General features: G+C 41.2%; 2 protein-coding genes across 6 annotated transcripts; one reads left to right on the top strand and one right to left on the bottom strand.

Annotated features, from left to right (window-relative positions):
• Positions 1–173: 173 nt before the first annotated feature.
• Positions 174–5,248, bottom strand: GTF2H3 (general transcription factor IIH subunit 3). Of its 4 annotated transcripts, none has more exons than XM_052797745.1 (13): positions 5,163–5,248; positions 4,696–4,775; positions 4,230–4,339; positions 3,451–3,614; positions 3,132–3,194; positions 2,868–2,897; positions 2,023–2,051; positions 1,863–1,937; positions 1,553–1,606; positions 1,258–1,326; positions 995–1,130; positions 876–912; positions 174–788 (listed from the first exon to the last, which is right to left on the bottom strand). In XM_052797745.1, the coding sequence occupies exons 1-13, from the start codon at positions 5,170–5,172 to the stop codon at positions 719–721; spliced, it is 927 nt and encodes a 308-aa protein (XP_052653705.1). In that variant the 5' UTR covers positions 5,173–5,248; the 3' UTR covers positions 174–718. The 4 variants fall into 4 exon arrangements, with proteins under 4 accessions (XP_052653705.1, XP_052653707.1, XP_052653708.1 ...); XM_052797747.1 differs by having other exon boundaries at positions 4,230–4,336; XM_052797748.1 differs by lacking the exon at positions 876–912.
• On the top strand, positions 5,213–9,819 carry EIF2B1 (eukaryotic translation initiation factor 2B subunit alpha). 2 transcript variants are annotated; one of them, XM_052797750.1, is made up of 9 exons: positions 5,213–5,345; positions 5,423–5,524; positions 5,653–5,789; positions 5,875–5,991; positions 6,462–6,574; positions 7,500–7,568; positions 8,579–8,654; positions 8,846–8,971; positions 9,425–9,819. In XM_052797750.1, the coding sequence occupies exons 1-9, from the start codon at positions 5,213–5,215 to the stop codon at positions 9,578–9,580; spliced, it is 1,029 nt and encodes a 342-aa protein (XP_052653710.1). In that variant the 3' UTR covers positions 9,581–9,819. The 2 variants fall into 2 exon arrangements, with proteins under 2 accessions (XP_052653710.1, XP_052653711.1); XM_052797751.1 differs by lacking the exons at positions 6,462–6,574; positions 8,579–8,654.
• The last annotated feature ends 25 nt before the right edge of the window (positions 9,820–9,844 follow it).

Genomic DNA, 9,844 nt, shown 5'->3' with positions numbered 1-9,844 from the left:
AGACTAACCAGCTAATCTGCATTTACTTTAAACAAAGGTGGTCTTTTTACTCATGAATGAAGAGATATCCAATCAAGAAAGAAATACCATAAAGACAGTACAGTCAAAGGAATACGAATACAATATGAGTGCACATGCAGGGCAATTAGCATGTTTTAAAAAAAAAAAAAAAAAAAAAAAGGTGGGTTCTAAACCATCTTGAAAATGTTGGCTCATTTATTTCGAAACTAATGCTGTTTAGTTTCTAAGTCTAAAAATCGCTAGCAAAAGCTAGCAAGAAGTTGAAGTCCCTGAATAACATAGTATTAAGGTTCCAATCCTGCACACCAGTGAAATGGTCATTCTTACCTTTACACCAACATACAAAAAGAACCAGAGCTTTCTTGTCTTTGAAAATAACTTGGAGGTGTGAAACTTTGCAGTGGCCAGAATACCTTCTACTTCACAGGGTGCATCTCTTAACAGCCTGTAACTTCTGATTCCTCTCACAATTAAGAATTAGTATTTAAAACAGCACAGGTTACATGGTAATACAGCGATTTGTTACTTAAAGGGCTGTGTAGAAGACATACGATTTAAATATTTATCCCTTACGAAACAAGTAGTAACACTGCATACAGTTCTCTTCCATACCCAATAAAAAGTGCCATCAATTTCTCAAGTATGTTCCATTTCATGGAATTACTGGAGGAGGTAATGGTGTATTTACATTATGTTGTTATACAGCTAACTTTAATTTCTTCTTCTTAGCTTTCATGACAGGTGGCAATGATATTTTGAAAGCAGTCCTGAAAAAAAACATAAAAAAAGGAACTGTCAGATACACTGAACATATTTCCACACCCACCCTTGAAACAAGAAGAAGAAACACTTACTCGCATGTACTACAAATAGGACTGAAGTTGCAGAATACTGGAAAATAAAAGAATTGGCTTTCACTAAAATAGTTCATTTGAATGTAAGAAATTAGACTCTTAAATATTTATAAACTTACTTGACAAGCACACAGAGCACACGTAACCAATTTCAATGAGATTTCGATGACAGAAGCATGCAGCTCTGTAGTCAACATGAATAGGAGGTGGAAGGACAAGCTGTGATCTTTGCTCTTGATCGGGGAGAAATACCCACTGCACAAACAGAGAAAAAATATTTTGCAAATTGGAATGGTACTGCTGTACTACCTTGTCAATAAAGTCAGTAAGATTTCACATGTGACGTAGGAAAAACACTGAAGTTGTTTTTTAAATGACTTACCAACAAATACTGCAGAAGGGAAGGCATATGGGGCACTTTCAAATATATGCCACCCGTAATGTCACAAGCCTGGAAAGCAGAGAGCATGATCAGATTGTTATGTTTTATGAGATTAACAGGATATTTAAAATACCCACATCCTGCACAAGGCCTGCATGTTGAAACTGTCAGATTCAGTGAACATATTTCCACACCCACTCTTGAAACAAAGGAAAGAAGACAGCTTTAGAATATGTCAAACTATCAAGTATCTACAAATAAATGTAAACAGCAAACAAGAATAGGAAGTCTGTACCTGTTGTAGAAGACCTGAATCAGAGTCCAAGACACAGGCATCAACCAAAATACTCTGCAAGAGATGAAACACATGAAAAACAAATTCAGCTAGGACCAATGTAGCCTCAGCAGTGTTACTGTCATGACCTGTTTCTGCTATAAATGCACCCCACATATAAATGCACATGCTTTTATAGCTGCAGAACCACCACAGCCATAGGGAAGCTCTTTCACTTGATCAGAACATTATCATAAGAGAAATGAACAATTTTCTTACCTTTGCACATTAATAAAAGATAATATAATATGGAAAAAAATGTCAGCTTCACCTGTTTCTGTGCCGCAAAGATCACGTTCATGAAATTCATATATTGCAATGCACTGTCTTCTGCTGCTTTTATGACCTAAATAAAACAATTCAAACTTGTTAGCCTACATAATATCAGTGGATTTCAAGACTAAAAGAAAACTGTCAGCAAAAGTTCTTACCAAAATCCTTGATTTCATTTCTTGATTGGCTAAGTATTAAAAAGAAAAAGAAATGCATGAGCACATTGTTTCTATCGCCTGTAGTTTGCCTTTTTAATTCTGTAGCATCTAACATCTCAGATATCTAACATCCAAGACTTTAGGTCTAACATCTCAGTTAAAATATGTATATGAAACTATTTTACAGTCCCAGTGACAAGCACCTGTGGACTAATTCAGACCTGTTATGAAAGCAGACCCATTTAATTTATTGTCCAAAAGCAGTTTGATGTTCATCAGGAAAGAAATGTTCAAAGCTGTTCATTACCAACTCACTGGTTGAAACACATATCTCAAGTTATATGGTATTTCTCATTGATCAAAGTAATCTGAAATGTATAGCTGATTCTAGTCCAATATGCTCCTTGCAAAACTATTTGCACAAATAGCACTTTTCCTGATTATAGAAGTCACAAGAGGAAGACCAAAACTGAGTAAGAAATCCAACTATCATCACAGCTCTGCAGGTGGTCCCTTTGGAAGGTTTGTGCAGTTTGTGACTTTCAACCTCCAGTTGTTCTAAGGATACGCCAGTTTCAGTTTTACTCATTTCACTTGCATTCAACAGAAAATCAGAGTAAGAATGTGGACTAATGATCAAGTCCTTTACTTTTCATTGTCACCCAGACCTAATTTAAACTGGGCAACTTCAAATGACCATGATAAACCTGTACCTATTACCACCCTGATTTTGGAAATAGGGGTGTGTCAAAACATATGCATATTTGTATGTACATATGCATTTTTATCTGATATTCCAATTCAAATATTTATTTAAGTATTCAAAACAGGAGAAAAGGCGTTACCTTTTACCTCTTTGCCCATCTTGTTGATATCTACATTAGCAGACATTAAGGAATCTACATTCTATTCTTGGAAATAACTCCAGTATCCATACCACGTCTTCACCACCTTAGTCAACACACATTTTAATAAGCATGACCCACAGTTATTAGGCAAACATTTCAGTTTTGAGTATTATTACAGAACAGGAATAGTAAATCTTAATTAATATTATAAGAAACAGTCTTAAAATAAAGACTTTGAAGATTCTGTCATCAAAAGGATACAGCAAAGTGCTTTAGCAAGTGATCCTGCTAAGAGAGTTTCTGTTTGCTGGCCCCTCATGTCAGCTGCAATACAAGAGAAGTTGCGAAAGTTACTTTTATATATAAAACAGTTGCTGAACGTCACCATACCAAATACTACAAGTTTTATCTTTGGCAAATAGTATTAATGCAGAGGCCTGAAGTGTCAACTATAATAAACTCATCTACTTTAAACATACTAAAATTCACATGATCAAAATAAAGGAAATTCCTACAACTCCTTGAGAGTCCAGGTGTTTTGCAATTCTGCATATTAAGCCTAGAATTTTCTTCTCCTTACTTTTTGTCATGAGGTCTTTAATCTCTTCTGCAATCGCATCATTTATTGCTGTTAACAATTCATATTTTCCATCCTTGCTGCCAGAGCAGTTAGATTCCATGGAACTACCGCCATCTCCAAATGGATCGGCAAAAGCCCAGCGCTTCCCAGGGTACAAGAAACGGCTGAAACAGAGGAAAAACAAAGTATTCACGCTTTGTCTTCAACCTTGTAAGAAAAAAATGCCATAAACTAATCAGCTGTAGGCAGCAATACTCTGAAGTATAATTTCAAATACTTTAAACACTTTAGACATTAAAGAGACTACATAAGGCAGGCAATTTTCAAACTCAAAATGGAGTAAAATGCACATTCACCTCCCTCCTTTCAAGACATCTCTTAAGAGAACTGGCAAATAGATACCATGCCTGCATTTAGGGGTAGATCCTGAGACTCACGAATATCTGGGGGAAAAATATCCACTAAACAGGAAACTTCTGCCACTTGCATTGTCCTGCTTGCTGCATCTCTACCATCCTCTCTCTCCCTCTCTCCATACATTTTTAAGTGAAAGTCTGTTTAAACCTCTCTTCTGTCTTAAAAGCCTTTTTGTTGCTTTGTGTAAGGCACTAAGATTATTTCTTTCCTACACTGTTTTAGTCGATTTCTCTTTTTAAGACAATGATACATTATGCATTTAAACCTAGTTTCAATTATATACTTCAGTCCAACAAGAAAATCAGGACACAGATATAAGAAAGTGCACTTTAAACATTTACACTGTTAAGAAACAGCTATACCTTTCTTGTGTGTGACTTGCTATTACAGCAAGTCTGTTGGTGCGATTCATAAATAAGTGCGAATTTCCCAGCACCATCACTGCATCAATGCATTTTGACAGGGTGAACTGCTAACAAAAAAAAAAAAAGACAAAAGTAGATATAGCACAGTAACACAGTTAAGCAATTTAGAAGAAATCTCACCAATAACTGTAGTTAAAAGAACTTGAATTTGAAGACACAGAAAGAGCTTCCTTTCTTAATAGCAAGCATTTAGGAAAAAAGCTTTGACAAACACACAATGCTGGGTAGCGATTGTAAAAAGAGTATTCTAATAGCCATTATATCCATTTTAGAAGACAACGTTAGCATACCTCAGAAATCAAACACTAACCCCACCTGTTGCCTATTTACTAACATTTAAAAAAAAAAAAAGTTATTTCCCTCAGAAATCACCATCACTAGTACCAACACCCAGAAGACATACCTCAGCTTCTCCTAGCGCCTTCTTTCCCCACCAGATCGGGTTGGCGTCAACGACGATGACCAGCAGGCTCAGCTCATCATCTGAAAAAGCGACAACACAGCAGCGTCACTCCAAGCTCCGTGCGAAACGCCGAGCAGCAGCGACTGACGGCTCCCGAGCAGCGGGGCTCGCCCGGGACCTCGGCAGTTCAGAGGAGCCGGGCAGAGCCCGGCCCGGCCCGCGGCGGGAACACGGGGAACCTGCCGGCCTGGCAGCGGGGGCTGCCCCACGGGCCTGGCGGAGCTTCACTTAGGAGGCACGGGGGCGACGAAGACGCCCCCCAGAGCCCCGCTTCTGTCTCCTCCGGAAGGAACCCGGCCGCCGGAGCGGCCGCAGCCCGGCCGGCCCCAGGGCTGAGGCACGCTGGGCCCCGGCGGCCACTCCCACCTCCCGCCACCGCCGCGCTCCCCGGGAACCCGCCGCCTCACCCGCGCTCATAGCGCCGGTCAACAGCGCCAGCTGCTCCCGGTGCCTGGAGATGACGCCACGGCACGGCGCTACGTCATCCAGACGGGTCCCGTCGCTCGGACGGCGCCACGCCCAGGCGAGGCGGGCGGTGTGGCGGCCGGGCGGGGAGGGGAGCGGAGCGGCCGCTGCCATGAGCACGGACGGTAAATGGGAGCGGGGGGCGGGCGGCGCGGGGTAGCGCCGGGCCGGGCCGGGCCTGACGCGCCCCGTTGCCTTGCAGACCTGATTGAGACCTTCAGGGCGCAGCTGAGGGACGACCCCGACGTCGCCTCGGCTGTGGTCGCCATCCGCGTGCTGCTGGGCTTCCTCAAGCAGGACCGAGGTGGGCCCGGGTCCCCCCTCAGCCCCGGGCGGGACGGGGTCTCCCCTCTGCCGCTGGTCTCCCCACAGCGAGGCCCGTGTGGGTGAGGCCCAGCCCTGCCCTGACCGCGCACCTCTACCTCCCCGCAGGGGAGACCATCCAGGGCCTGAGGAGCAGCCTGCTGGCCGCCATCGACACCCTGTCTCGGGTGGACTCCTCGGTGGCCGTCTCCTCCGGCGGGGAGCTCTTCCTGCGCTTCATCAGCCTCACTTCCCTGGAGTACTCGGTAAGGGCGTCTGTCCCCCTGCTCGGCCGCGCTGCCTGCTGGGGGGACCCTCCAGCCTCACAGCAGCCATCGCTGTGCTTTCCAGGACTACTCCAAGTGCAAAGAAATCATGATAGAGCGTGGGGAGATCTTCCTGAGGAAAGTCTCTCTCTCGAGGAACAAAATCGCCAAGCTGTGTCATCCTTTCATCAGAGACGGTGCTGTAAGTAGGCCGAGGCAGGGTCACTCTCGTTCTGTTGCTCTGCTGCTTGCAGTAATGGAAAAACAGAGCGGGGGGGGGGGAGTGAAATTTATTAACGTTCACAACAGCGTTGTCTGATGGTGGCTTCTGCAAGTACATAGGCGTAACATCACCCTTCACTCTATTTTGTTAAGACTCATTTCCTCCCCCACTTCCATTTCCATGCAGTCCAAGAGGTGCTGAGGAGTCACAGCTTCAAGTTTGCGTTTAAGGTACTAGATCATCACCCCTTAGCTGCATCAGGGCTGGCCACAAAATGTCCGGCTTACAGGGTGGTTTGCTATCCTATGATTTGTAGAGTACAAGTGACATACGTTATTATTTAACATTGATGGACAGTTGTGTGAAGTAAAAGCCATGACACCATTTACAAAAGTAAACGTTTCCCAAAGCTCAGCAAAAGTAATGTCTGATTATGGTTTTTTTGACAGCAAATATTGACACATGCCTACTCAAGAGTGGTCCTCAGAGTGTTAGAAGCAGCTGTTGAGTCAAAGAAGCGATTCAGTGTTTATGTTACTGAATCACAGCCAGATCAAGCAGGGCAAGTACTCGTTAATTTGTTTTTTATCTGGGTTAACAGTGTAAGTTACAGCTAGCATCAAATCTGTCATACCTTAAGAAAAGCTGCTAGGCTTGTTAGCAGCATTTTAAATGGTAACTGTCACTAATAATATCACATTGTTCTGGACAAGTAAAAAAAAAAAACCAATATTGGCAAGTAATTCCCCATACTAAATACTCTAATTGCAGTGTTATCTAGGTTTTCCTCAAAGGCTTGCAAACTTTCAGTCAGTGCCAGGCAACCTACTTTTCCCTTGCGAGATGGGAGACAACTGATTTCTAGTTGTCTGCTTCAAAAGTAGGCTAAAATAATCAGTATTATCTTAAGCATAGCAAAGTAAAACATTTCGCTAACAATGTTGTTTGAAGATGCCAAATAAAGTATATTAATTACTGATAGCAGCAGAGCAAGCTTTCCCTCTTCAGAGCATACACTGTGTATAAGCAATAAATCCTACATACTGGATAATACGTGTTCCTAACCAGTCTCTACCTAGAATCAAGGATGTTCAGTGGAAGGAATACATACAATTTTCCAGCTTCACTGAAATAACTTCTAGCAATGCACCCCATGCTTTATTTCTTGTTTCTTACACTCTATTGATGGAAAAGCTGAAACAGTTTAGGTAATCTGTCGTCTTAATAATAGTTCACTGACTCATCTTTCTGTAGCTGTAATTCCTGACTGCTAAAACAAACTGACTTTACTTTTGTTGCGTTTGTTGTAATCTGTTTGTTTCCATTTCTACACAAGAACTTATTTTCTATTAGAGGGTACATCATAAGCCAAAACTACAGGCAAGGGAACATGGGCAGTTACGGGTTTCAGTCTTTCAGACAATATTTTTCTAGCATTTCCTTTAAAGAAAAGCCTTATAAAGCTTCAAACGTGGTTCTTTTACTAGGCAAAAAATGGCAAAAGCTCTGAGGAAGCTGAACATTCCTGTGACTGTGATTCTGGATGCTGCAGTTGGGTAAGTCTGATCATTAAAGTTTAATATTCTTCATCACAATTTTATTTTGATAGTGTTACATAGAAGTTTCCTAGAAGCTTGTTTAAACTACAGAGGTTGTTACTTAGTCATAGTCATCAAACAAGCTAAACAAGTTACACCTTTAAGTGCACGATTAGGAGAGTATGTCGGCTACAAAACAAGTATTTGATGCTTGTGTGTTAGAATTAAAAAAGGAGTCAGACCTAAGTGTAGAACTTGGGGATATCTGTAAAAAAGAACTGAGGTGCTATGCAAAAAGGCAACTTTTTTCCTAATTTGCGTGTGTTATCATTTTGGGGTTTCTTAAGCTATTTGCTAAATTACCACTGCTTAGTATAAGTCCAAAACATGAGAAAAGAAAGAACTACAATACATCTGAACCTCAATTCTTGCCTAAGTGCAAAATGTCTGAGAGACTGCCTCCAAGAGAATATGTACCAGTCTGCTTACCAATGCACCTCTATCTAGGGAAGACAGTGGCTTGAGTGGACAAGTCTACAAGTCCTGTTTCACACCTTAAGTCTATTCAAATGACTTAGTTGATGGTTTTCTTTTTAGATTTGTATTTTCAATTAACAAAACACATTGGATGGATGTAAAGAAAGGGGGATTAGATGAGGAGCATTCTATGTATTTGGCTGAGGTTATCACGGCGCAGTTACACTTCACTGTGTAGGTAGTAACTTACCACAGGGACCCATGTTCCTGTAACCGAGCATCATTCCTAGTCAGATTTCAACTTCTTCCAGCATTTACACAATTGCCAAGGTCAGCTATGGCTGGAGAAGATACAGTTACTTAATATTCCTGCCAGGGAAGCAGATGAAAGCTCATCCCAAGGATGTATAACAGCACGTGGACTTACATAGGTAGATAAAACTAGTTCAGAAAAGTGAAAGACTCTTTGAATTACTAATTTCTGTTCTGTTCAGCAAGTCATTTGTCATATTACCCAATAAGACTTGGATTTTTTTCCCCCCTTTGAACAGCTACATTATGGAGAAAGTGGACCTGGTGTTAGTTGGTGCTGAAGGTGTAGTTGAAAGTGGAGGCATTATTAACAAGGTAATAGGTAGTGAGTTTATTACATCATTCTGTAAACTCTAGACTTTTAAAGTTTGGTTTCTCTGAAGAATTCAAGGCTTTCTGAAAAGCCTTTTCTATTTGGATGTTATCCAGTAAACGTCTATTTATTGTTGGAAACTGGGCAATATTATGTCATGCTAGCACTGACTGTTCTCCATCTGTCTCCACAGATTGGCACTAATCAAATTGCTGTGTGTGCCAAAGCTCAGAATAAGCCATTTTATGTGGTAGCAGAAAGTTTCAAGTTTGTAAGACTTTTCCCTCTAAATCAGCAGGATGTCCCAGATAAGTTTAAGGTAAGAGAAATTCAAATTACTTCTTAGCCACCTCTTCATGCACACTTATCTGTCTATGAAAAATTTTCATCTAAGCATGTCTTCATTTACCTGGATCTCTCTACTCTAGCTTACTTTACGTAATATGGAGTTGCTCCATGTTACAGTCACATGCCAAACAGCCGTAATTTGTCTTAATACTAACGTAGTTCCTAAAGCGGTTCCTTTGGGGCACAGGAGCAGCTGAGGGCAAGAAACAGTTAAATCAATACACTCCAGAACTACAAATTGTACTTCATACACAAGATAAAATAGCTGAGACCAAGGTGGCATCAGCCTATGCCTCATTTTAAAGCAATTGAGTTCCTTCAGTTCTACCTACAAACATCTGCTCGAGACTACAGTACCGCTCTTGCCCAAAAGAGGTTTTAACTTGCAGTTGTATAATAGCTAATGGTCTCCATTTCCTTCTAGTACAAAGCAGACACTCTGAAAACAAGTCAGAATCTAACAGAGGAGCACCCCTGGATTGACTACACATCACCATCACTAATTACATTACTGTTTACAGACCTCGGTGTGTTAACTCCATCAGCTGTCAGTGATGAACTTATTAAACTCTATCTGTAACAGAGGACTTTGTACAGGATGTATCATCTTCCAAGTTCTTACAACTGTGATAGTCACCGAAGAAGATGATACAAGTTATATGGACACGGTAAAGAAACAACATTGTAAGGATTAATGTAATTATCAGCCTTCTTGAGTTTTTAAAGCAAACTTACATGTGGATGGACCACTATTAAAAAAAAAATATCCATAAGTTACTACAGCTTCTAAAGACCTGAAATAAATTATTTTAAAGATGGGTGGAGTATTTTGATACTGTAAGAG

This window comes from Harpia harpyja, chromosome 9, assembly GCF_026419915.1.
Source record: "Harpia harpyja isolate bHarHar1 chromosome 9, bHarHar1 primary haplotype, whole genome shotgun sequence".
NCBI lineage: Eukaryota > Metazoa > Chordata > Aves > Accipitriformes > Accipitridae > Harpia > Harpia harpyja.
This window is presented reverse-complemented; position numbering and strand designations above follow the sequence as displayed.